At 46.1% G+C, this 27,867-nt stretch overlaps 1 protein-coding gene across 2 annotated transcripts in view; it reads right to left on the bottom strand.

Moving 5' to 3' along the window:
- The window catches only part of setd3 (SET domain containing 3, actin histidine methyltransferase), a 158,324-nt gene that overhangs the window by 75,238 nt on the left and 55,219 nt on the right, over positions 1-27,867 (bottom strand). For both annotated transcript variants that reach the window (XM_038774669.1, XM_038774660.1), the window contains one exon: positions 22,466-22,722. In XM_038774669.1, the coding sequence (XP_038630597.1) occupies positions 22,466-22,722 (257 nt within the window). The remainder of the gene's footprint in view (positions 1-22,465; positions 22,723-27,867) is intronic.

Here is a 27,867-nt window from a genome sequence, read left to right as displayed (position 1 = left end):
ACCTACCCTTGCTCTAGTCATTCTCATATTTCTCACATATGTGTAAAAGGCCTTGGGGTTTTCCTTGATCCTACCCGCCAAAGATTTTTCATGCCCTCTCTTAGCTCTCCTAATCCCTTTCTTCAGTTCCCTCCTGGCTATCTTGTATCCCTCCAGCGCCCTGTCTGAACCTTGTTTCTTCAGCCTTACACAAGTCTCCTTCTTCCTCTTAACAAGACATTCAACCTCTCTTGTCAACCATGGTTCCCTCACTCGACCATCTCTTCCCTGCCTGACAGGGACATACATATCAAAGACACGCAGTACCTGTTCCTTGAACAAGTTCCACATTTCACTTGTGTCCTTCCCTGACAGCCTATGTTCCCAACTTCTGCACTTCAATTCTTGTCTGACAGCATTGTATTTACCCTTCCCCCAATTATAAACCTTGCCCTGTTGCTCGCACCTATCCCTCTCCATTACTAAAGTGAAAGTCACAGAATTGTGGTCACTACCTCCAAAATGCTCCCCCACTAACAAATCTATCACCTGCCCTGGTTCATTACCAAGTACTAAATCCAATATGGCCTCCCCTCTGGTCGGACAATCTACATACTGTGTTAGAAAAGCTTCCTGGACACACTGCACAAACACTACCCCATCCAAACTATTTGATCTAAAGAGTTTCCACTCAATGTTTGGGAAGTTGAAGTCGCCCATGACTACTACCCTGTGACTTCTGCACCTTTCCAAAATCTGTTTCCCAATCTGTTCCTCCACATCTCTGCTGCTATTGGGGGGCCTATAGAAAACTCCCAACAAGGTGACTGCTCCTTTCCTATTTCTAACTTCACCCCATATTACCTCAGTAGGCACATCCCCCTCGAACTGCCTTTCTGCAGCTGTTATACTATCTCTAATTAACAATGCCACCCCCCCACCTCTTTTACCATCCTCCCTAATCTTGTTGAAACATCTATAACCAGGGACCTCCAACAACCATTTCTGCCCCTCTTCTAACCAAGTTTCTGTGATGGCCACCACATCGTAGTCCCAAGTACAGATCCATGCCTTAAGTTCACCCACCTTATTCCTGATGCTTCTTGCATTAAAGTATACACACTTCAACCCATCTCCTTGCCTGCAAGTACTCTCCTTTGTCATTGTTACCTTCCCCACTGCATCACTATGTGCTTTGGCGTCCTGACTATCGTCTACCTTAGTTGCTAGAAGAGTACTAGAAAACCTCCCCCCCAGGATATTGGTGCCCCTCTGGTTCAGATGCAACCCGTCCTGCTTGTACAGGTCCCACCTTCCCCAGAATGCGCTCCAATTATCCAAATACCTGAAGCCCTCCCTCCTACACCATTCCTGCAGCCACGTGTTCAACTGCACTCTCTCCCTATTCCTAGCCTCGCTATCACGTGGCACCGGCAACAAACCAGAGATGACAACTCTGTCTGTCCTGGCCTTTAACTTCCAGCCTAACTCCCTAAACTTGTTTATTACCTCCACACCCTTTTTCCTACCTACATCGTTGGTACCAATGTGCACCACGACTTCTGGCTGCTCACCCTCCCCCTTCAGGATCCTGAAGACACGATCAGAGACATCCCTGGCCCTGGCACCCGGGAGGCAACATACCTTTCGGGAGTCTCGCTCACGACCACAGAATCTCCTATCTATTCCCCTAACCATTGAATCTCCTATTACTATTGCTTTTCTATGCTCCCCCCTTCCCTTCTGAGCCCCAGAGCCAGACTCAGTGCCAGAGACCTGGCCGCTGGGGCCTTCCCCCGGTAGGTCATCCCCCCCAACAGCATCCGAAACGGTATACTTGTTTTGAAGATTGAATATGTGATGATTCTTGGTGTGCTAAGCTTGCATACCTTTCAGATATATTCAGTCATTTGAATGATCTGAATGTTAAAATGCAGGAGGAAAGAGAGAACATTCTAACTGCCAGAGATAAACTTCAAGATTTCAGATCAAAACAGGCCCTTTGGCAGGAAAAAGTGGGTCAATCGAGATGTTCACGCTGGAATCAGCAAATCCTGCTGGCAAAAACCATACTCAACCTCATCCCCACAAATCTTAAAATACCACAAGAAAAGTTTAAATGTTCCTGCTGTTCACGAGTATGGAAGATTTGACTGGATACATGGTCCATTTAGTTCACTTTCTCTTGAATTGTCAAAGAAATTATCAACAGAACACGAGGAACTCAGGATGGACCATACACAAACTAAAGTTTGCAGAGTTGCCTCTGGGCACATTTTAGTTGCTTGGGGGGAGGGGGGGGGGGGGCGGGGGGCAAGAATACCCATCTATTTCAGATCACACTATAGCAGTACTCTCATTGTTTCCCACAACCTACCTGTGAGAGTTGACTTTTGCAATATTGCTTTATGTTAAAGACTACAGGAGGGAGCACCTGTCAGTGGAGCAAGACCTGCGAGTTGCCCTGTCATCAGTTCCTCCTTGGATATCAAGGGACTTTGCTCACACAGGCAGGCCCAGGTGTCATGTTAACATTGTCTGGAAGATGCTGCTCACAGTATTTCCTTCACTTCTGAACTTACACATTGTGAAACGTAGACTTAAAAACCCCTGAAAACAATGGAGATCTTTAATGGGAACCACGTCGAAATTTTCAATTAAAATATTTTGTCCAATATGCAGCTGGTGATAAAGATTTCATTGCAAACTTCTTAAACTGATATAAAAAAACTGTATTAAATGGTGGTTTGACAGGTTTTTAATGGAGCTTTTAAAGAACAATGGCTTTAGCTAGAGGACAGTTTACTTGAAGTAAATAGGAGGTGTGCCTCAAAGTCTTTTGTAGTATAAAAGGTGTGCCGTGACAGGTAAAAGGTTGGGCACTACTGATCTAAGTGTTGCGATTTATGCATCTTGTATAACCACCAGATTGCATTCTTCCTTATTATAATACATTTGAGAGCTTAAAACTTTAAATTGTCTAATTTAGTCTCCGGTATCAAAGACTCATGAGAGTCCTGTTCCCTTATGAGGGGAATATTTACTTAAAGAGTTGCACCCGACTCGTTATAATTTCGGGGAAATTTACAATCTAGCTAACATGTAATTGTAAATAAGTCCATCGGGAGTAAGTTAACAATCTTGGCTGATTTCACTCCTTTAGCAGAGGTTTGAGTTGGACTCCCAAGAACACAGTTATGTGTCTTTGAGTCTGGCTCCCTCTAGTGGAAGTTGAGCAAAATTGATCAGGAGTACTCCAGATCTTGAAAAAACTTGAGGTAATAATCTAAAATTGCAATACACCACACACATCCCAAGGTGGATAAACAAAATATTTTATAAAAAATAACTTACATTACGTACGCCTTTTCCCCCCCCTCAGGACGTCCCAAAAGGTTCTGGACTAATGAAATAGGTTTGAAAACTATGGGGTTGCCAATTCTGGTCGGAGCACAGTCTGGGAGATTTAATCAAATGACCTCCCACCCTCTCACTACTGCCACTGGTTGTCCAACATATCATTCAGTAAACAATAACAGGTACAATGCCCACAATACTCTGCACTCTCAGAGCCACTCCAGTTATTGAAAACTTTTACAAGGCCACAGTTCCTTGGGATAGTGTCCTAGGTCCTTTAGCTGCTTTATCAATGACCTTCCTTCCAACATAAGGTCAGATGTGGCAATGTTCGCTGATAACTGCACAATGTTCAGCATCATTTACGACTCCTCAGACACTGAAGCAATCGACATCCAAATCCAGCCAAAGGTCCAAAAGACCTGGACAATAGTCAGGCTGTGGTTGACAAGTGAGAAATAACATCCACGCCACACAAATGCCAGGCAATGACTATCTCCAATAAGAGAAAATCAAACCATTGCCCCATGACAGTCAATGGTATTACCATCACTGAATCTTGTGGTAACTCACATCCTGACCCCTCCTCCCAAAGTCTGACCATCTACAAGATACAAGGAGAAAAAGGTGCCCTATAATTTATCACCCAGATTGTTCACAGGAATGTTCAAGAAACTAAATTTCAGGAAACTAAGTCACTAACTTTGCAGGTACACAGAACAGAACATCAAATTATATAATTTATTTTCCTTATCTTTCAGACTACCATGGGCTATTCCACAGAAAGTCTGGTAGTTTGTGCAAGCTAGTCTTGTGTTTATGCATTTGTACTCATTGAAAAATAGTTCCCATAAAAACCTCATTCAGTGGCTCCATGACTCAGCATTGTGACAAAGTTATTATCTTGTTTAAATGTTGCTGCTGCTCCATTATTTATATTCTGTTGCTGATGTCTTCACTCAAAATGATAGTGTTGTCCAGACATAGAATCCCCATAGTGCAGAAGGAGGCCATTTGGCCCATCGAGTCCGCATCCACCCTACAAAAGAGCATCCCACCTTCACCTGATCCCCCGCCACATCCCCATAACCACAACTAACCTGAGGACACAAAGGGGCAATTTAGCAGAGTCAATCCACCCAACCTGAGCATCTTTAGACTATGGGAGGAAACCGGCATGGAGCAAATGGTTTTACTTGCCTGGGAATCCAAAACTAAAAGTTATAAATATAACACAGTCACTATAAATTCAATATGCGATACGAGAAAAATGTCTTTACATACAAACATTCAAATTAGGAGTAGGAGCACGCCATTCGGCCGCTCAAGTCTGCTCCACCATTCAATTAGATCATGGCTGATCCGATTGAGCCTCAACTCCATTTTCCTGCCTACCTCCAATACCCATTGACACCTTGGTTAATCAAGAATCTATCTATTAAAAATATTCAAACGATTCTGCTGGGGAACAGAATTCCACTAACTAATGGCCCTCAGAGAAAACAAAAGTCTCCTCATTTCCATCTTAAATGGAAGACCCCTAATATTTAGATGGTGTCCCCAAGTTCTAATCTCCCCCATAAGGAAAAACATAATTTCAGCATCTACCCCGTCAAGTCCCCTCAGGATCCTGCATATTTCATTATAATCCATGCTCATCCTTCTAAACACCGGGGAAACAGGTCCAACCCGTCCAACCTATGCTCAGAAGACAACTCTTCATCCCAAGAATCAGATGAGTGAGCCTTCTCTTAACTGCATCTAATGTAATTACGCCATTTCTTAAATAAAGGAGACCAAACTGTACACAGTACTCCAGATGTGGTCTCACCAGCACCCTGCACAACTGTAGCAAAACATCCTAACATTTATAATCCATTCCCCTTACAGTAAACAACATTCAATTTGCCTTTCTAATCACTTGCTGTATGTGCAATCAAACCTTTTGTGATTCATATAGCAGGGCATGCAGATCCCTCTACTGCACAGTTTTGTGTTCTCTTGTCATTTAAATAATATGCTTCTTTTCGATTCTCCCTGCCGGAGTGAACAAGTTCATATTTCCTCGCAATACACTCGATCTGCTAAATTTATGCCCTGCTAGGAAAATAAAGGTAGTTTAAAGCGATTTATATTTGTAATGGTAAACATTAGAAGTAAGGCACCATTGTAGGTGGGTTTCATTTATTGTTTCTGGGCTTGGAAGGGACCTATATTTAGATTCATGCTGGGAAAAGGCGTGTGCGTGTGCGTGTGTGTGTGTGTGGGGGGGGGGGGGGGGGGGGGGGGGGGGGTTGCTAAGTTCTAACTGCATTTCTATTGTGAGAACTACGGCATGAAGAATAAATATAGTTGCTGAGCAACTAGAAACGCTTGTAAGGGAAAAAAGCTTTCCGTTGCTCTTTAGTTTTAGCTGGAAGTGACAGTAGTTAATGACAGGCATGTGGAAAGGGAATATCTCTCTCAGTTTTTCTAGAAGAAAAGCCATACAGCGGAATAAGCAAGTGCCAGAAATCTAAAGGTCAGTTACTTGAGAAAGCCAGAACAATGAAGAGGAGTTTCCAGGAGCCTGAAGATAAGGGAACAAAAAGGAACTGGGAGCAGAACAGAGGACTGTTCATTTAAAGTCACAGAACTATAAAGGAACTGGCTAGTGAGAAGTCAAACCGTGAGAAGTCGAATGGTTCCAAGGTTTGTAATTTTTTAAAAAAATTTAGTGCACCCAATTAATTTTTTCCAAGTAAGGAGAAATTTAGCATGGCCAAACCATCTACTCTGCACATCTTCAGGATATGGGGCCGAAACCCATGCAAACATGGGGAGACAGTGACCCAGAGCCGGGATCGAACATGGGACCTCGGTGCAGTGAGGCAGCAATGCTAACCACTGCGCCGCCATGCTGCCCAAGGTTTGTGATATCTTATGACAGTTTGTGAGACATTAACTGAAATAATTATGGAGCAATCGGTGGCTGCATGTTGAAATGTGTTGTGTGTAAAAGCAGTCAAGACAAATAAATCCTAATAGGAGTTGGTGGAAAACTGGAGTGGTTTCACTAATAGAAGTGGAGCAGAAGGTCTGTTCAAAAGAGTCCTCTGGAAAACGTGGCATGGATTTTGGCATTTAAACCACTAATGAAAAGCTTGATTTAAGAGAGGTTTTAAAGCAGGTTTTGGGAGTGGTGTTTAGAAACTCTCATATGCCAATCATCTGGGGGGATTCTGAGGAAGAAATCAATAGACACCAACTTGGTTTCAGAGCAGAGTGTGTATTTTACCACAGCCAATCTGTGTGCCTTAAAATATGAACTGTGCATGTCAATGAGACCATTGTAGCTTCAAATGTACTTTGTAATCCATATTAATTTTTAAATTGGTGTGGAATTGTCAAGCGAGGGGCGGAGTAAAGGAGTATTTATTATAGTACAATTTTTAATAAATGGTTTTCTTTGTTGTCAAAACAAATCAGTGGTCCTGTGATTCTGTTCCTCCAAGCTTGATTAAAGCTAAAAGTAAAAGTTATGGTCTTTTGGGCCAGGGTTCCATTCTGGGATCTTCCCGTCCAGTTATAACATCAACTGGGATCTTAACAGCACACTCACTTATGTCTTCTTCATAACTTAATCCCCTACCTATTCTTTCTGCCATTACCAAATGTAGCAACCGTACATTTGGTTCCTTCATCCAAGTCAATTATGTAAATTGGAAATGTTGAGGTTCCATCACTAAAAACAAATGTAAATGTTGCCAGAGTCCCAGAGGGCCATAGGCTGCTCTCCCCTTTGAGAGCTGGCTGATGGTGATTTAACCTGAGATACCTCAGGCGAGGGGCAAGGTTGAGAAGGCAAGGCCTTCATGAATGGCCTGAGCCGGTGTGGGAATTTAACCCCACTGTTGGCATTGCTCCAATTCACAAACCAGCCGTCCAGCCTACTGAGCTAACCACTGATCTTAGACACTCCACTCATTACATCTTGCCAACCTGCGATCCATTTATACCTGCTCTCGGTTTCTTGTGTTATGATCCAGAACCAGACCCCCAGGTTCTGTTATGATCTGTTAGGGACCAGTACTTTTTGTTCAGAGCAGACAAAGTTTGCGATCCCAGGTACTTACTAAGAGAACAAAGCACAGGATTCTATAGTATTTGAACAAATTAAATAAACTTTTACTATACAAGGTTAGAAAAATAAATCAATTTACAACATCTATTCAGGATTAACACGAGGCAAACATGAATTGAGAGGAAAACTGTGGTCAAGAATACCACAATGCACAACAAATGACATGCGACCAAGAGTTCCCCATGGATTTCTCAGCAACCAACCCAAATATCAATAATCATGAGTCAAACAATCTTATTGAAACTCTGTCTCCCTCATAATAGATTCAAAACTGTTTACTCTCAAACATCAGGTCTCCAAAGCCACTCAGACACAGACTACCTCCACAACTGCTCATCTCCCAGGGTTTCAATGTCATCTTGTGAAACTACATTCCCAAGTCTACACTCCAGCACCAACTCTCAGTCACAACAAGGTAACACTCCAAAGGTACCTGCTCCAAAGGATTACCATTGCCTCAGCACGAGTAATCAACCTTTTCCTAAGCCCTCATTACTTGGAGCCGGTCATTCGCAGTACGTTTGCAGCTTGTAGCCACCTCCTTCGCTTCTCTCCCCAGTGGTTACTACCGGTGGTCTGCTCTCTTTGGCCTCTTCCTCGGTCCTCTATCTCTTTTCTCTGGGACCTCACTGTCCCAGGACTCCTTTGTCTATGGCACCCCACTCTTGGGCCCGTAGTCGGGTTTTTGCATTGTCATCTTCCACAGTCTCATAAACCAGAAAAAGGAGCGCCGATCGGTACGATAAAAATCCAGGTAAAAACATCTTGGGAAATGAGTAGCGGTTTGTTCATACATTGCTCTTTCATAGGATCAGTCCTATGGCTTAGAGGCCTGTTTTACTGGTGCTGTAAAGTTTGGATGTATAAACAAGTTGGTGGGATCTGGATGCACAGCACAAAGCATCAATTTCATTTGAAGAGGACCCATAGGTGGCATAAAAGTGTGCTTTTCTACATTAACCATGTTGGTAGATTAGAGAGAAGTTTGTGGATGCTGGAGTCATAAAAGCAGAGATGTGAAGATGGTGAAGTTCCCAATTTTGTATACGTTATCAAAAAAAACCATTGAGGAGAAGTTATCAAAACCAACTACAGAAGAGGGGCTAGGCACTTCCTAAAAATAACAAAAGGACCAGTGGTAAAGTCAGAAAAGCCCATTCTCATGCCCCAGCTTCTACTGGTCAGATCTGAAATGATCTGCAAAGTCATTAAGATTACATCCCTTGTCCAACCTATCGATCAGGGCATTGGAGAGGGCGATTCATAGAGTTAATGGCATAAGTAAATTATGGCAGAACGGTAGCATTGTGGATAGCACAGTCGCTTAACAGCTCCAGGGTCCCAGGTTCGATTCCGGCTTGGGTCACTGTCTGTGCGGAGTCTGCACATCCTCCCAGTGTGTGCGTGGGTTTCCTCCAAGTGCTCCGGTTTCCTCCCACAGTCCAAAGATTGGCAGGTTAGGTGGATTGGCCATGATAAATTGCCCTTAGTGTCCAAAATTGCCCTTAGTGTTGGGTGGGGTTACTGGGTTATGGGGATAGGGTGGAGGTGTTGACCTTGGGTAGGGTGCTCTTTCCAAGAGCCGGTGCAGACTCGATGGGCTGAATGGCCTCCTTCTGCACTGTAAATTCTATGATTCTATGATAACGGAATTGGCATATTATAGATTTGAGGAAGATCTCCACTGCATTACTCATGGTAGGTCAGAATATATAATTTATAAAGAGAGGGGCACTATATCATACAACACAAATAGAATTATTCTAGACTTCTGATGTGTGCAACCATTTAAGGTCACAAAGCTTAATTACAATGCCTATTGCAAGTCAACCAGAGGTTATACTCGTGTGACTGCTCAGGTCAATTATGAGGATACTTTCTATGTTTTCCTCAGCTAATTCGTTTAAACAGATGCAATTATGAGTTCAGGCTGGCCTTTCACTCTCCAAGAAATAAAGTGCAACACAGGATCACATAGGTGAATTGGATTGAACAATTTTTGCTCACTGTTTGAAGAGAGGTAATGCATTATTTTAAATAAAGTACCATGTAAATACATAAAGCACCATTCGGTTGTGAGATGGAACTATGTTACATGAAGTCGGTGCCCCTGCCGAAAGGAGGAACTGGGTTTTAAAACAAAGTGAATTTGCACTGTTTTTTAAAACAAAACCTGAAAACTGGAGTGATACCTGCTGGCGGGAGGAGCGACAGCACACCAGGGTTGTTGCTGGACCCGAGAGGGGTGGGATCTAATCTCTTCTTGGAATTTACAGTGCAGAAGGAGGGTATTCAGCCCTTCAAGTCTGCACCAGCCCTTGGAAAGAGCACCCTACTTAAGCCCATGCCTCCACCCTATCCCCGTAACCCCAACTAACCCTTTGTACAATAGGGCAATTTATTATGGCCAATCCACCTAACCGGCACCTCTTTGGATTGTGGGGGGATACCGGAGCACCTGGAGGAAACCCAAGCAGACACGGGGAGACAGTGCAAACTCCACACAGACAGTCACCCGAGGCCAGAATTGAACCTGGGTCCCTGGAACTGAGGCAACAGTTCAAGCCACTGTGCCGCTCTAACCGGCAGGCCCTGTTCGCCGCTTTTAAAGGGCTGAGAATGCTGTTTCAGCCTCCTCTTTCCCTCCCGCCCACCCCCCCCCCCCCCTCAGGCCATGCCCCTTTGCAGTGCCAAGAGCTTGTAGATGCTGCAAACAAAAAAAAAGCTGCACTTAGAAAAACAGCTGCTTCTTAATGGATCCCTGCAAAACTATATAAATAAACTTAATCCTCCCTTTGAAACTGCCTGGACCTGTCAATCAGAAAGATTGCAAAAGTCAATAGTCTGTGAAATTGAATATAAACAATGCAGTCCAAAGCTTTTAGGCTTCTAGGCATACAAACAGGGTACAAAATGTTAAACCCTGGCCCATAACACAGGGGGATTCTGAAAGAACTATAATTGAGGGCCTCACCATGCTCCCAGAATGACCAAAGTGCTTTACAACCACTGAATTGCTTTTGAAGTGGGGTCACAGTTATATGGGAGAAGTTTGGCCTAGATTTGTGTGCATCAAGACCCACAAATGGCAAATGAGATGAAAGATCAGTTAATCTATTTTTTGCTGGCTTATCGAGGGAGGAGACTGCAACTTTTGGTCAAGACATTGGGAAGAATTCTTACATGTCTGCCAGCAGTGATTTGGATTTTTATGTCCACCCGAATATGCAGATTGGTACCTCCAAAAATACAGCATTCCATCAGTTCAGCATAGAAATGTCATTCTAGATTTCCTGGACTGAGACTTGAATTTACAAATTTCTAACTCAATGGAGCCAAAACAATATTTTTCATAGCATGCACATGATGCTAGGTGAGAGGCATAGCAGCAGTCTCCAAGCTCGAATCTTCCTTTTGACCTGGTTCTTGTTGACCCTGTTGAGAGGGCCACAAGAGGCAGTTCTGTGCCTATTACGGCTGTTCTAAGGAACTGTGAAACATCAGATATTGGGCATCGCTATAAGCATGTAATTCACCTCCTTTATACAAGTAGAGGCATACATGTACACAAACAGTATTTTATCATTGTAAAAACACCATAAGGATTTCAGTTTTTATATGACCTCCCTCCACGCCTGCCTTCAGCTGCTTACCTTATACATTATTATGCAGAGCACTTCTAGCATTTGACTCCATTATTACTTCATTAATTGGCCTTGCAAAGTCCATAATGATACACAAACTGGTTAATTGAATTAGATAATATGGGATTCAGGTGATTTCACTGTTGGCTTGCTGGAAATTACAACTGTAATTGTATTATATACTGAAATACGTGCAAGCACTGAAGGCAGAAATGGAGGCAGGCCAATGAATCCCTTGAGTCCTGAAAAACAAAATGTAAAAATACCAGATATCTATCTCATTTGACGTCAACTGTTGTGTGTGGTTATGGCTTCCCCAATAAATTCTATTGAACATGGTCAAAGCAAGGCCACTACTTTAAACGTCTGATGAAACAGAACATGTTGTCGAATAATGAACCACTTTATCTACAATTAACAACTAAATAATACATCTAAATATAGAACATACTGTAACAATTACATAGTAGCTACACATGAAGTCTTTCCACACATCACATTGAGTGAAATATTACATTTGCCATTGTTTTGCGAGTTGCATGACCGATTATGTCTATAATCTTTGGAAGTACTTCTACAGACTCAGCACTGTCAGCATCTCCTGTAATTGCATGGAAATAGTATCCCTTTGTGACCTGAACCAGATTTTGATGTCTTTCGTACATGTACATCTTCAATTTCTTCGAAGACGGATAGAGAAAGTCAAGTTTGCCACAAATGAATAAGTTGTTGAATTTCACAGTAAAGTAAATACATGAACTGCATTTAATATCATGTACACTTAACTCAATCAGTGTGACTTAACTTTGTGCAATTCTACAAAATAAAGAACACACACTTCCCATATCTTATTTGACAAAATAACCAACTGCCCTTCAGCAGTTCTATCGCTTGGGGAAAGCCACACAGCCTTCTCATTTACAAACCTGACTATCTTTATAAACAGAGGAACATAAAACATACAAATAGATCAAATGCTTTCCAACAGAACAGTAGGAACAAAAGCAGCTATTCAACCTCTTGAACCGGTTCTACAAATTAATTAAATCAAGCATGACTTGTAATTCAACTCCATTTAGTCAGTTTATTCATCAATACCCTTACTTATCAATCAAGCTCTTAAAAATTCAATTGACCCGGTCGACTTAGCCTTCCAGACAAAAAAGAAGTTCCAGATTTCCACTGCCTTTCACTTAGGAAAAAAAGTGTCTCCTTATTTCAATCCCAACTTGTCGAGCTGTAATTGAAGATTATGCACTCTTTTGGGTTCCACCAAAATAGCTTTGTCTGTATTTATTCTATTAAATTCCTGTATCATTTTAAAATCTCAATTTGTTTACCCTACAACCTCTTAAACATAAGGAGTTACAAGCCAGGTTTATGCAATCATAGAACATACAGTGCAGAAGGCAGCGATTCGGCCCATCGAGTCTGCACCGACCCACTTAAGCCCTCACTTCCACCCTATTCCGTAACCCAATAACCCCTCCTAACCTTTTTGGTCACCAAAGGCAATTTATCATGGCCAATCTACCTAACCTGCACATCTTTGGACTGTGGGAGGGAAGCCACGCAGACACGGGGAGAACGTGCAGACTCCGCACAGACAGTGACCCAGCGGGAAATCGAACCTGGGACCCTGGCGCTGTAAAGCCACAGTGCTAGCCACTTGTGCTACCATGCTGCCCATTATATCCGCTCTTATAATTTAGCACTTTAAACCAGGATATAATAACAGATAATTTGAACAGTCCCACTTCCAAAGCGGAGAGATCTTTCAGAAATCAGTACCCAAAAGTAGGTACAATGGGTTCAGAGGATGGTTTGTACAACTGAAGCACCACTTAGTATTCCAACCCCATGGGAGATAAAGACCAACATCACAGAAGTCTTTGATTTGTTACCAGGGTACTAACTTAGTCATTAATGTACACGGACTGTCATTTTTTTTTGCTCCTTTATAGTTCCTAATCTCGGTCATTCAGAAAATATTCTGATTTGTCTTTCTCAGAACCACAGTATGTAACCTCACACTGATGCCCATCTGCCAGAACTTTGTTCATTCACTTGGTCCATCTCTATCCCTATGGTTTATAGTTTTATATTCAAATTTAAGTCTATAACATCCTGCTCCCATCTACATAACTTGCTGCTTTTTTCTAACTTAGTGTCATCTGAATACTTCCTTCATTCAAGTCAATAAAATACATAATGAGAAGCTGAAGCCCGGTTAATCTAAGTGGGGACACCACTTACCACATCCTGTCAATCTGATAATGTGCCCTTTATACACACACTGTCTCTAACCTCTGCTCCAGTTGCTCTCATATGGCACTATCTCCATTCCATGCACTCACATGTTTGCTAATAATCTTATGCAGAATCTGATCAAATGTTTTCTGCATGTCCATTTGGAGAACATCCATGGACATTCCCCTATCCACCATACTAGTAACCGTCTCAATATCCATTGAGCACAGTAAGAAGTCTTACGATACCAGGTTAAAGTCAAACATGTTTGTTTTGAATCACTAGCTTTCGGAGCACTACTCCTTCCTCAGTTGAATGAAGAGGTGGGTTCCAGAAACGATATATAGACAAAGTCAAAGATGCAAGACGATACTTTGAATGCGAGTCTTTGCAGGTAATTAAGACTTTACAGGTCCAGACGGAGCAACTGGAGAGAGGCTAAATCACAGGTTAAAGAGGTGTGAATTGTCTCAAGCCAGGACAGTTGGTAGGATTACGCAAGCCCAGGTCAGATGGTGGGGGGTGAATGTAGTGCAACATGAATACAAGGTCCCGGATGAGGCTGCACTCATATGTGCGGAACTTGGCTATAGGTTTCTGCTCGGCAATTCTGCATTGTCGAGCGTCCTGAAGGCCGCCTTGGAGAACACTTACCAGAAGATCAGAGGCTGAATGCCCTTGACTGCTGAAGTGTTCCCCGACTGGAAGGGAACATTCCTGCCTGCCGATTTTCGCGCGATGTCTGTTCATCCGTTGTCGCAGCGTCTGCATGGTCTCACCAATGAACCATGCTTCGGGACATCCTTTCCTGCAGCATACGAGGTAGGCAACGTTGGCCGAGTCACATGAATATGTATCACCTACCTGGTGGGTGGTGTTCTCACGTGTAATGATGGTACCTTGGATTAATGTTACACTATATTCACCCCCCTCCCCCAACCCCCACCACCATGTGGACTGGGCATGCGTAACCCTACCACTGTCCTGGCTTGAGACAATTCACACCTCTTTACCCTGTGATTTTCCCTCTCTCCAATTGCTCCATCTGGACCTGTAAAGACTTTATTACCTGCAAAGACTCGCATTCAAAGTATCGGCTTGCGTCTTTGACTTTGTCTATATAATATATATATGTTTCTGGAACCCACCTGTTCATTCACCTGATGAAGGTGCTGTGCTCCGAAAGCTAGTGATTCAAAACAAACCTGTTGGACTTTAACCTGGTGTTGTAAGACTTCTTCCTGTGCTCACCCCAGTCCAACGCCGGCATCTCCACATCAATATTCAGTAAGACTGCCCTTCATAAATCCATGCCAGGGACTTCCCGTAGCGGCAATGAACAGCTGAGCCACACGTTCGGAGGCTCCCAAAATAGACGGACTGCGGGGCTTTTTTTAAAGGCCCCCAACGGAGCTGAGGAGGCGAATCCCGACGGGAGAAGTGGCCAGGAGTCGCCCCAGAGGTCCCATGGTGCAGACCAGGAGCGGAGCAGGGAGGAAATCGGGAGAAACTCTTGGAAAAAATCGGGACCCAGAAAACAAAATGGCGGCCGGCGAAAGTTGAGAGGAGCTGAAGAAGTGGGTCCAGGAGCAGCAGACGACGCTGCTGCGCTGTTTTCAGGATTTGAAAGTGGAGCTGCTGGAGTCCATCAAGGTAACCAACAGGGAACTGATGGAGACCCAGACAGCCCAGGGGGCTGCGATCCGGGAGCTGCAGCAGCAGGCCGCCGAGAGGGAGGACGAGGTCGTGGCGGGGAAGGTGGAGGTGCACGAGGCACTCCATAAAAAATGGCAGGAGCGGTTCGAGGAGTTGGACAACCGGTCAAGGAGGAAGAATTTACGGATCCTGGGCCTCACGGAGGGGCTGGAGGGGTCGGACCTAGCGGCCTATGTGGTGACGATGTTGAACTCGCTGATGGGGGCTGGGTCCTTCCAGGGGCCCCTGGAGTTGGAGGAGGCCCACAGAATTTTGGCTAGGAGGCCCAAGCCGAACGAGCCGTCGCGGGTGGTGTTGGTGAGGTTCCACCGGTTCGTGGATCGTGAGTGTGTGCTCCGGTGGGCCAAGAAGGAGCGGAGCAGCAAATGGGAGAACACGGAGGTGCGGATCTTCCAGGACTGGAGTGCGGAGGTGGCGAGGCGGAGGGCCGGGTTTAACCGGACGAAGGCGGTGCTCCACAGACGGAAGGTGAAGTTTGGAATGCTGCAGCCGGCGCGTCTGTGGGTCACCTACAAGGATCAACACCTCTATTTTGAGTCCCCGGAGGAGGCGTGGGCCTTCATGCAAGCCGAGAAACTGGACACAAACTGAGGGTCCCCCTGGTGGGGGATGCTGTAGAATACTGTATTTATTTATACTGTATGTGTATTTGCGGGGTTTGGGGTAAGATGTGGGGTGGCCGGGGCGATGTCGTACGGGTGTTTCTTTATGGGTTTTCAAGCAGGAGTTGGGTGGACGGGTTTGGACTGAGGGGTAAACGGGGTGTTCGGGGAGCTGGTGGGGGGGACTGACAATGGGAGTGGCCCTGGAGGAGGCGGGGCCCGGCAGGGCGAAAGCGCAAGTTTTCTGCGGGGTCCCCGCGCTGGGAGAGGGAGGGGGCGGGGTTTTCTTTTCCCGCGCAGGAGCAGGGGAGGGTGGACTGGTTGATGGGCACTATGGAGGAGGGGCAGTCCCACGTTGGGAGGAGCCGAAAGTAGGGCGGGAGCCACCGGGGTCAGCAGAAGATAGCTAGCTCACGGGAGTGCTGTAGAGGGGTGGGCGCGGCTAGGAGGGGTCCTAGCCTGAAGGGGGGGGGGGGGTGTTACCGGGTTGCTGCTGGAACGGTCAGGAAGGAGCTGGAAGACGCAGGGGGTGCTGGAGGGGAGGAGGTACCGCCGTGGGAAACTGGCAGAGTGTGGGACACTGGCCGAGGGTGGGCAAGGGAGGGGGTATGGCTAATCGGCAGGGGAAGGGGGCAGGGAGCCCTCGGATCCGGCTGATAACCTGGAATGTGAGGGGGCTGAATGGGCCGGTCAAAAGGGCCCGAGTTGTTGCGCACCTGAAGGCGGATGTGGCCATGCTCCAGGAGACACACCTGAGAGTGGTGGACCAGGTCCGGCTGAGAAAGGGGTGGGTGGGCCAGGTATTCCACTCAGGGCTGGACAAGAGGAGTAAGGGGGTGGCGAACCTGGTGGGGAAGAAGGTGTCATTTGAGGCGTTGAAGGTGGTGGCTGACAGTGGCAGGAGGTACGTGATGGTGAGTGGCAAGCTGCAGGGGGAGCGGGTAGTGTTGGTGAATGTCTATGCCCCAAATTGGGATGATGCGGGGTTCATGTGGCGTATGCTGGGCCGCATTCCAGACCTGGAGGTGGGGGGGCCTGATCATGGGGGGAGACTTTAACACTGTGCTGGATCCCCCATTGGATCGATCCAAGTCCCGGACGGGTAGGAGGTCGGCAGCGGCTAAGGTGCTGAGGGGATTTATGGACCAGATGGGGGGGGGTGGACCCTTGGAGGTTTGCGAGGCCAAGGGCCAGGGAATACTCGTTTTTTTCCCATATACATAAGGCCTACTCGAGGATTGACTTTTTTGTCCTGAGCAGGGGGCTGGTGTCGAGGGTGGAGGAAGTGGAATACTCCGCCATCGCCATTTCGGATCATGCCCCGCACTGGATGGACCTCGGGCTGGTTGAGGAGAGGGACCAACGTCCGTTCTGGCGCATGGAGGTGGGGCTGCTGGCAGAGGAGGAGGTGGCCGGGAGGGTCCGGGGGTGTATTGAGAGATACCTCGAGGCCAATGATAACGGGGAGGTTCGGGTGGGGACGGTCTGGGAGGCATTGAAGGCGGTGATGAGGGGGGAATTGATCTCCATCCGAACCCATAGGGAGAGGGGGGAGCAGAGGGAAAGGGAAAGACTGATAGGGGAGATGGTGCAGGTGGGTAGGAGATATGCGGATTCCCCAGAGGAGGGATTGCTGGGGAAGAGGCGTAGCCTCCAGGCCAGATTTGACCCACTGACGACCAGAAAGGCGGAAGCCCAGTGGAGGAAAGCACAGGGGGCGGTGTATGAATACGGGGAGAAGGCGAGCAGGATGCTGGCGCACCAGCTCCGGAAGCGAGACACGGCCAGGGAGATTGGGGGAGTGAGGGATAGTGCTGGGAAGGTGGTGCGGAGGGGGGTAGAGGTCAATGGGGTCTTCAGGGACTTTTATGGGGAACTGTACCGGTCTGAGTCCCCGGTGGAGGAGGGTGGAATGGGGCGCTTCTTGGACAAGTTGTGATTCCCAAGGGTGGAAAAGGAGCAGGTGGGGGGACTAGGGGCGCCGATCGAGTTGGAGGAGGTTGTCAAAGGGATAGGGAGCATGCAGTCGGGGAAGGCGCCGGGGCCGGACGGGTTTCCGGCGGAATTCTATAAAAAGTATTTGGGCCTGTTGGGCCCCCTGTTGGTCCGGACCTTTAACGAGGCAAGGGCGAGGGGGGCTTTGCCCCCAACTATGTCACGGGCGCTGATTTCCTTGATCCTGAAGCGGGACAAGGACCCTCTGCAGTGTGGATCATATAGGCCGATTTCGCTGCTGAACGCCGATGCTAAGCTGCTGGCAAAGATCCTGGCCACTAGAATAGAGGATTGTGTGCCGGGGGTCATACACGAGGACCAGACGGAGTTTGTGAAGGGAAGGCAGCTGAACACAAATGTGCGAAGACTCCTCAACGTCATTATGACGCCAGCGGTGGAAGGGAGGCGGAGATAGTGGTGGCGTTGGACGCGGAGAAGGCCTTCGATAGGGTGGAGTGGGAGTACTTGTGGTAAGTGTTGGAGAGGTTTGGGTTTAGGGAGGGGTTTATTCGGTGGGTGAGGCTGCTCTACGAGGCCCCGATGGCAAGTGTAGCCACGAACAGGAGGAGGTCGGAGTACTTTCGGTTGCATCGGGGGACGAGACAGGGGTGCCCCCTGTCCCCCTTGCTCTTCGCGTTGGTGATTGAGCCCCTGGCCATGGCACTGAGGGAGTCAGGGAACTGGAGGGGCCTGGTGCGGGGTGTGGAGGAGCATAGAGTGTCACTATACGCGGACGACCTGTTGCTGTATGTGGCGGACCCGGTGGGGGGGATGCCGGAGGTGATGAGGATCCTTGGGGAACTCGGGGGTTTCTTGGGTATAAGCTGAACCTGGGCAAGAGCGAGGTGTTTGTGGTGCACCCGGGGGATCAAGGGGAGGAGATTGGTAGGCTCCCATTGAAGCAGGCAGGGAAGAGTTTCAGGTACCTAGGGGTCCAGGTGGCGGGGAGCTGGGGGGCCCTGCACAAGCTCAACCGTACAAGATTGGTGGAGCAGATGGAGGAGGAGTTTAAGAGATGGGATATGTTACCGTTGTCACTGGTGGGGAGGGTGCAGTCCGTCAAGATGACGGTGCTACCGAGGTTTTCGTTCTTGTTCCAGTGCCTCCCCATCTTTATCCCGAAGGCCTTTTTCAGGAGGGTCAACAGCAGTATCACGGGATTTGTGTGGGCGCATGGGACTCCAAGGGTTCGAAGAGTGTTCCTGGAACGAGGCAGGGATAGGGGGGGGGGGGGGGCTGGCGTTGCCCAACCTCTGTGGGTACTATTGGGCTGCCAATGCAGCGATGGTGCGTAAGTGGGTAATGGACGAGGAAGGGGCAGCATGGAAAAGGATGGAGGCGGCGTCATGTGTGGGCACGAGCCTGGAGGAGCTGGTAACGGCGCCGTTGCTGCTCCCTCCAACGAGGTATACCACGAGCCCGGTGGTGGCAGCTACCCTCAAAATTTGGGGGCAATGGAGACGGCACAGAGGAGAAATGGGGGGCTCGATGGAGGCCCCGATACGGGGGAACCATCGGTTCGTCCCAGGGAGCATTGATGGCGGATTCCGGGGCTGGCACAGGGCAGGGGTTAGGAGGTTGAGGGACCTGTTTGTGGAGGGGAGGTTCGCGAGCTTGGGGGAGTTAGAGGGGAAGTTTGGGCTCCCCCCGGGGAACATGTTTAGGTACATCCAGGTGAGGGCGTTTGCCAGGCAGCAGGTGGAGGGGTTCCCCTTGCTGCCCCCACGGGGTTTGCGGGATAGGGTGCTCTCGGGGGTGTGGGTTGGAGGGAGGGAGGATCTCGGACATATACCGGGTGATGCAGGAGGTAGATGAGGCCTCGGTGGAGGAACTGAAGGGTAAATGGGAAGAGGAGCTGGGTGAGGAGATTGAGGAGGGGACATGGGCGGATGCCCTGGAGAGAGTGAATTCCTCCTCTTCCTGTGCGAGGCTTAGCCTCATACAGTTCAAGGTGCTGCATAGGGCCCACATGACGGGGACAAGGATGAGTAGGTTTTTCGGGGGCGAGGACAGGTGTGCTAGGTGCTCGGGGAGCCCAGCGAACCACGCCCATATGTTCTGGGCATGCCCAGCGTTGGGGCAGTTTTGGAAGGGGGTAGCAAAGACGGTGTCGAGGGTGGTGGGATCCAGGGTCGAGCCAGGCTGGGGACTCGCAATTTTTGGGGTGGCAGTGGAGCCGGGAGTGCAGGAGGCGATAGAGGCCGGGGTCCTGGCCTTTGCGTCCCTAGTAGCCCGGCGGAGGATCTTGCTCCAATGGAAGGATGCGAGGCCCCCAAGCGTGGAGGCCTGGATCTCGGATATGGCGGGGTTCATTAGATTGGAGAGGGTGAAATTTGCCTGAGGGGATCAGTACAAGGGGTTTTCAGGCGGTGGCAGCCGTTTCTGGACTTCCTGGCGGAACGGTAGGGAAATAGGCCGACAGCAGCAGCAGCCCGGGGGGGGGGGGGGAAGGATTGGGGGGAGGGAGAACTGTGCACATGGGTTTGTGGAGGGTGCTATCTACCTCTTGTTTGGTTTTTTTTTCTTTTTTTCTTTTTCTGTTCTTTGTTGTTGTTTTTTCTTTTTGTTTGAAGATGCTATTGAAGCTGGGGGGTATTGTTCATGGGGTGGTACTGTGGTTGTATGTTAATAGAGCTAAGATGTTTATATTTTGTATTTTGTATTTTATTTTGTAAAAATTTCAATAAAAATTATTTAAAAAAAAAAAAAAATCCATGCCATGTCTTTTTTGTCAGCTTATACATGTCCAAGTTCGCATTTACTCGGTTGCTATTTACATAGTGGTGATCTGTCTGAGGGCAGCTCTACTAATTTCTCCACACTTCATGGTCATGCATTTTCCTCTTCATTTGCTTATAGGAGCCTCCCATTTTCAACTTCAACAAGCAAAAGCACTCAGGAAAAGAATACACGAGGCAATTTCCTGTCCTTTTCCTCATGTGCTTAAAGAAAACATTCTTCCCAAAGCATCCTCCGTCTGTAAGTATCTTTCAAGTGTTCATTGAATCCAAGCCGGTTGGTGACGTCAAAATCAAGAGACAGAGCTTTTCTTTTCTGAAAGTTCAATGACTTTGTTTCATCTCAAAGCACTCCTCTTCTCCTGCCAGTGCCCCAGCTTCTCCCTCTTTATACATGTTCAAAGTACTTAATTAAATAATGCTCTTCACCGGTGTATCTTAACAATATAATTAACATATCATTAACAACAGGGTTCTACCTTTTTTGTCAAATTCACTGGTTCTGGCATTGGCCCTGGCTCATTACACTGAGTATATGCAACTTACCTAGGGAAATTCATACAAGGGCAGGTGCAACCACCCCTAGGTTTTAAATTATCCTGCTCCCCTTTTCTATTAATACATTTCAGGAAACTGCCCCATAATTGTTGTTAAACAGGCAGGTCTCTGGTTTTCTGGATTCTTCCTCGCCTTTTAAATAAGAGTGACATTTGTTATTTACCAATCTGAAGGCACAATTTCTATAACTAGTGCACTAGAAACTTATGACTGATGCATCTACAATTTCCTCAACTATTTCTGTAAATACCTCTGGGTGAAAACGTTCAGGCCCTGGGCACTTGTCTATTCAAAGTCCTATTATTTTCTCCATTAACATTTGAAAAAATATTAAATCTACACGTCACTCCCCGTGACTTATTTTAAGTTCCCTTGCAGTTTGTCTCTTCCTCCACTGTGAAAATAGAAGTGCTAATGTAATAAGTCACCTATTTCCTTATTATCTATTATAGTCCCACCTACATTCCCCAACATCATATCCCAGCTGAATATATTTATAAAACCTTTTGTTTTAGTTTCCGTACCCTTGCATGCTTTATTTTCATAATCCCCTTTACACCTCTTAGCGTTTTATTTCTTTTCTCTATTGCCTTTTTCAATTAATTGCTTATTGTTTTCTTTTATTTAAAAAATCAATTAACATATTATCAAGAAAAACTTGTGGGAACACCCAAAAGCAATTCTCAAAATGATTTTCGTAGAGAAAGAGTAAAAAATTGGCAAAACACTAACATTGACTCTGGTTCACCATGGAGATAAGAGATTAAAACACAAACCAGGTTAACTACTGGTCCTAATCAATATATTTAAACTTACAAATGCATAAAGCTTCTTAGCTCTTTGCTCGTGATAAATAATTGCAGGTCGTTCTTTCTCTGATGGAAGTTCTCATGTCTATGTTGCAGCACAAAAAGTCTCGAAAATGAAAGACAGGAGAATGTGCAAACTCCACACGGACAGTGACCCAGAGCCGGGATCAAACCTGGGACCTCGACGCCATGAGGCAACCGTGCTAACCACTTGCGCCATCGTGCTGCCCGCATTTTACAAGAATTAAACGTTAGCACCGAAATGCAACAGTCCCACTTTAGCAGCAGGATAATACAAAATGCAAGACAGCGCACTCGGAGGTGAAAATGAAAATCACTTATTGTCACGAGTAGGCTTCAAATGAAGTTACTGTGAAAAGCCCCCAGTCGCCACATTCCGGCACCTGTTCGGGGAGGCTGGTACGGGAATTGAACCGTGCTGCTGGCTTGCTTTCAAAGCCAGCGATTTAGCCCTGTGCTAAACCAGCCCCTTATCATAAACAAAGCACATTGGAATGTGAGCAGTGCTGAGGTAGAGCCATCAGTAGTTAATCAAAATATTTTTAAAATACCTTCAAAGCCAGACTGAATTTGATAGTGTTTTTAAAGAAACGCAAATGATGCCTGCTGATATACTGAAATTAGAGACCTCCTTCAAAATTCCATAAAAAATTGCTGCAATGAGTAAACTCACCTGGATGAGTTTATAGAAGTAAGCGTACTGGCGAGCGGTGTTTTTATATTGACTGAAAACGTCGTGGATGGCTTGTGTTGACTGAAGGTAATATACTTCTTCCTCGTCAAAATACAAAGGGGTATGATACTCCATAGGTAATGTCTTAATGTAGGGCAGCCAGAAGGAATTGGGATTCAAACGTTCACAAAGCAGGTGAAAGGCAAGGGTAATATTTCCCATGGCTTGCAGTATCCGGTCCTGGGTGTAAACGGGACCTGCATTTCAAAGAAGGTACAGATATTAGGCCAGTATTAATGCAACAGTATGAGAAATAATTAATTGACCTCTTTAGTTATCAGCAAGTCCAGCTTACTGCCTCTGTAAGCTACCCAGCTTTCTGCACAGGCAATTCAGAGCTGCGAATAACACAAATATTACATTATTAAGGCTACTGAATGCATCGGGGCTTACTTCATTACAAGTCTCACTTTTTAAAGATAATTTAAAAGAGAAAAACAAAATCCAAAGAAAGTAGAATACCATGCAAGCTACGTTTTCATTTCTCAAACGGACTATTCTATTGTAGTGACTGGGGAATCCCAAGCCATGCCCATACGGTCCACCACCCACCACAGTTTCCATACTTCACCCAGAACAGTTTGTGTGTAAATGCCAAATAACTAATTTTGCAGCAATGTTCAAGGTGCAGATTTAGGAATTTGAGCACTGGTTTCTGCCCAAAAGCCACTGAGTAATGACATTAATTTGGCAGGGCCATTTTAAAATGCCAGGATGTTTGTCTGCAGATATACCTCCACTGAGATATTCCTAAAATGATATTGAATATGTAGCCAGGAAGAAAAAATAAACATGCTTCCTGCTTATTCCCATTAACAGCCTTTCACTTCCACTCAACCTTATCACAGAAGTTTCAGCAGTTAAGCACACAGACCTCTGCTTTCCGGCCAAAGCCAATAGTAATCCTTTATTTGTTTGCAGTTTGTCTTCACTAGTTGGACTGTGCAAATAATTGATGGTAAGAATACAACATGAAACAAATAACACTTTAAAATCAGAACTGAAAGCTCCAGCCCACTAAAGCGAGCACATAATTGTTTTAAACATAAAAATACTGCGGATGCCAGAAATCTGAACTCTGAACAAAAATAAAGCTGGAAAAACTCAGCAGGTCTGACAGCAAAAGTGAGATTTGTAATGAAGTAAGCCCCGAAAAACAGGGGGCTCGATTTTCCCAAAATGCGAGTGAGCGCACTTAGCCACGTGTTTCCCGGCGCTCGCACTGCCGACAACACATGGCTATTCAACCCAACCCGCTGTGTATACAAGGGGCCTGAACAGGGAGCACGCAGCATAGGCCATACATAGCCCTGTTTTGTACAGTGGGGAGCTCTGCTCGCCAGAACTCCCGAGTGTAGTGATAAATTTTAAAATGGCACCTCTATCTCCAAAGCCCCCTGCCGCATGCATAGAATGCCAGCTTGGCACCAAACTATCACCTTGACAGTGCCCATGGCAGTTGGAAATGCCACCTGGGCACCTTGGCAGTGCCAGGCTGGCACCAAGGTGGCATTGCCAGGGTGCCAAGCTGTCACAAACAGTGTTTTGTGTCTGCATAACTCTTCTTCAGAGGATTGTTGTTTTGATGGGACCTTGCTCTGAAAGTTCAAAGTCCGCCAAAAGAAAAAACAATACAGTTTGTATAATACACTTTGACTCCAACAGAACTTTATTTTTTTTGCACGAGTTTTGAGCAGCACAGCCACCAGGTTTTAAACTCATCTGACAGTGTAGACAGGGTTTTGTTGGTTCATAGTTCTAACATTAGATAGAAAAATTGGGTGAGGGAGAAATGGAGGGGACTGAGAAGAAGGACTCACAGTGTGGTGCCCTTACAAACAAGTGAAATAGAGGTCAACTGAACATACAAATGAAGGCTTCCTGAAATGCATAAATATATAAGGCCCTCTTCAAATTTTAATTCATAGGTCTGTAACACCATGTTCTTTTTATAAATTTAGAGTACCCAATTCATTTTTTCCAATTAAGGGGCAATTTAGTTGGCCAATCCACCTAGCTTGCATATTTTGTTTTGGGTTGTGGGGGCGAAACCCATGCAAACACGGAGAGAATGTGCAAACCCAACACAGACAGTGACCCAGAGCCAGGATCGAACCTGGGACCTCAGCGCCGTGAGGCTGCGGTGCTAACCCACTGCGCCACCGTGCCCACTGTGTTTATTTTTAGCTTGGGCACTTGCATTCTGCCCGCACACAAGTTTCTCCATAGTTGTCAATACCGTGGTCAATCATCAGGAGCCATAATTCTAAAGGAAAGGAGTAATTTCAGTCTCTGCTGCCACACAGAAATTCACTGGAAACTGAGAAAAGTTGATCTGTGAGGGCAGGTGAATTACAATTTTAGTTGATGACTAAAAAAAAAAAATCAAACACCCTCTATCAAACCAGCTGGGCAATGAACTTTGATGCAGAGGAAACTGCTCATACATCTTCAATCACAAAAATGCTCTTGACGCGTTATGTACTCTGGAATAACACAGGCTGCAACTCAATGCAGCTTTAACCAAAAGATACTCCAGACCTTGAAGTTAGTTCAATCTGATTTATTGAACCAGTAGCAGTTAGCACAGTTCTACGAGTTTGACTCTCTGCTAACCTAAGTGTGGTTACTCTTAGCCACGTGCTGGAGGTGTAATACTGTAAGTACACCCTGACTCACTCTGTAGATGTTCATCAGTGGAAAAAGGCGGCGTGTGAGTGCCTCGTGCCTTTTATAGTGAGATACCACCCCTGAGTGTCCTGCCTGCTCGTTGGTCGTGTGCTGTTTTCTGTGTTCATTAGCTGCCTGTCTGTATATTATCTGCATGCCTGCATTTCATGACAGTTGTAACCTCAGAAGAGCACCCATTAGACTAAACAAGAAAGATACTTGCTTTCTATTGCAAATACTAGTCATCCTGCGGCATCAATTAACCTGCTTTGAGATACATTGTACGGGGGTGGGGTGGGGGGAGAAGAGGAGGAGGAAGCAATCTCAATTTTGCAGTGGAAACTGGCACATGATATGCCATTGTGAAACTGAAGATAGAAAGCTAATCTACAACTCCACACCTATAGGAAAATATTAATTTTAAAATTCATAGGGTAGGTTCGGTAGGGTTTCATGAAAAGCACATTTGTAAAATTAGTGAAAACTACACACCGATCAGTACAGCTATGTAAATTTAGTTAGAATAAAATCCCTACAGTGCAGAAGGAGGCCATTTGGCCCATCATGTCTACACCAACCCTCTGAAAGGGCACCCGACCTAGGCCCACTCCCCTGCCCTTTCCCTGTAACCCCACATAACATGCACATCTTTGGACACTAAGGGACAATTTCGCATGGCGAATCTATCTAACTTGCACATCTTCGGACTGTGGAAGGAAACGGGAGCACCCGGACTTCAGTGACACGTCAACCACTAGATGGTGCTATGTAAACTACAGATCCATAGAAACATAGGCCAGAATTCTCCGGTCGTTTCGATTCATTTTCCTACCAGCAGTGCACCCCACCAGCGGATTTCGCGGCAACATGGGACGATTACAAGTGGCATGAAGATAGAATCCTACTACCTGCAAACACTGCATGGCAAAGAAACTTGGAAATATAAATCATTCCTTCACTGTTGCTAGGTCAAAATCCTGGAACTCACTCCCCAATAGCAGAGTGGGTGTACCTACACACCTTGGGGGCTGCAATGGTTCAAGAAGGCAGCTCACCAACACCTCTGAAGGGCAACTAGGTGGGAAATAAATGCTGGTCAAGCCAGTGATGCTCATATCCTAAAAATGAATAAAAATAATAATTCTTTGTCAGTCCTTGCACTGGCTATTTCTCAATCCTATGACCTGATTGATTAAGGAGGTACATGGCTGGTTAACTTCTTCACTCGGGACTCAAATACCCAATTAAAGCAACTTGCAGCACAAAATATAGCTAAGATTAAATGGGCGAGAGCGAATCTAACTGTCAGCAGGTGCAATCCTACAGCAAATTACGCTCCACTGTTTTCTTGGGTTCAGCATCTAATTTTCAAAATTATTTTTAAAATCTAGAAAAATAGAATAGCATCTCCCTTCTCTTGAATGGTTGTTTATTCCTAAACAAAGCAAATTGAAGAAAGAGGAACTTTAATTTAGGTTGCACCGTACGTGCTCAGGACACTGAGGATACTGGGCCAATATAGACTCATTGTTGGACGAGTGGACATCTATTGTTCAGCTTTGTGGTGAAACAGGCAGCGCAGTGGCGCAGTGAGTAGCACTGCTGCCTCATGGCGCCGGGGTCCCAGGTTCGATCCCGGCTCTGGGTCACTGTCCGTGAGAAGTTTGCACATTCTCCCCGTGTCTGCGTGGGTTTCGCCCCCACAACCCAAAGATGTGCAGGCTGGGTGGATTGACCATGCTAAAATTGCCCCTTAATTGGAAAAATGAATTGGGTACTGTAAATTTATTTTTAAAAACTTGGTGGTGGAAGTGACCTGAAGGGCAAAATACAACACTGAACACACTCGGGACCGCCCGCCAGCGGAGGGAATCCCGTTGGCCTGGTGAACCAGACATCAGGCCAAAAATTGCTTTCACAACGGTTATGAAACCTATTGCAAGTTTCCTAGAATGCCCCGCCGAGTTCCCCAGCATCCCCTATGATGTTCCTCGGTGGGAACATGCAAATAGCTAATCAGAGCTGTTTTGGATGCAACTTGCGGGCAGGACGCCCTATTCACCTGCCTCCTGGAATCCGCCAGCTTCCCCAGCCAAGAGTCCTACGAGCATGAATTGACGCATGTCCTGAGAAACAGGGACCTAGCAGCTTGTAGTCCGACAGATGGCAAGGGGGTGAGTACCTTCCCTACAAATGCCTCCAGGATGCCTCAGCAGGTCCTTCATGGGAGGTGGGGGTCAGGAGGGCTTGTGCTGAGCCAGAGGGGCTCAGGTCAGGAGTCTTTCCTGGAAGGGGCGTAATTTGGCTGCTCTTCCCATCTGCAGCATTTAAACTCTGTCTGGCAGTATCTCAAAAATACAGTTCTGCGATAATAAAGTGAAAGTGTTCCCAGTGGTACCCCAGAACCCTTTAAACAGTCTGTCAGTATGCCAAGTTCAAAGATCTGTGAGATGAAGGTAAAATAATTCCTTTTAATCTGGTGGAAACCTTTAAGTGGTTTTTGCACAGTCAATTTCATTGCCCTTTTAACTTTTTCTAACCCGTTTGTATGCAACGAAGCCTAAATTTTAGAACTGCATTGTTTACATTCAATTTCCATGACTATTGGCTTTTACAAGCTTTCCATGTGACAGGTCCAAGCAGTTTCAAAGGGAGGATTAAGATTGTTTAGT

This window comes from Scyliorhinus canicula, chromosome 2 (genome assembly GCF_902713615.1).
Source record: "Scyliorhinus canicula chromosome 2, sScyCan1.1, whole genome shotgun sequence".
In the NCBI taxonomy this organism is placed as follows: Eukaryota; Metazoa; Chordata; class Chondrichthyes; order Carcharhiniformes; family Scyliorhinidae; genus Scyliorhinus; species Scyliorhinus canicula.
The sequence above is the reverse complement of the archived record's forward strand: the minus strand, read 5'-3'. Positions and strand labels throughout refer to the sequence as shown.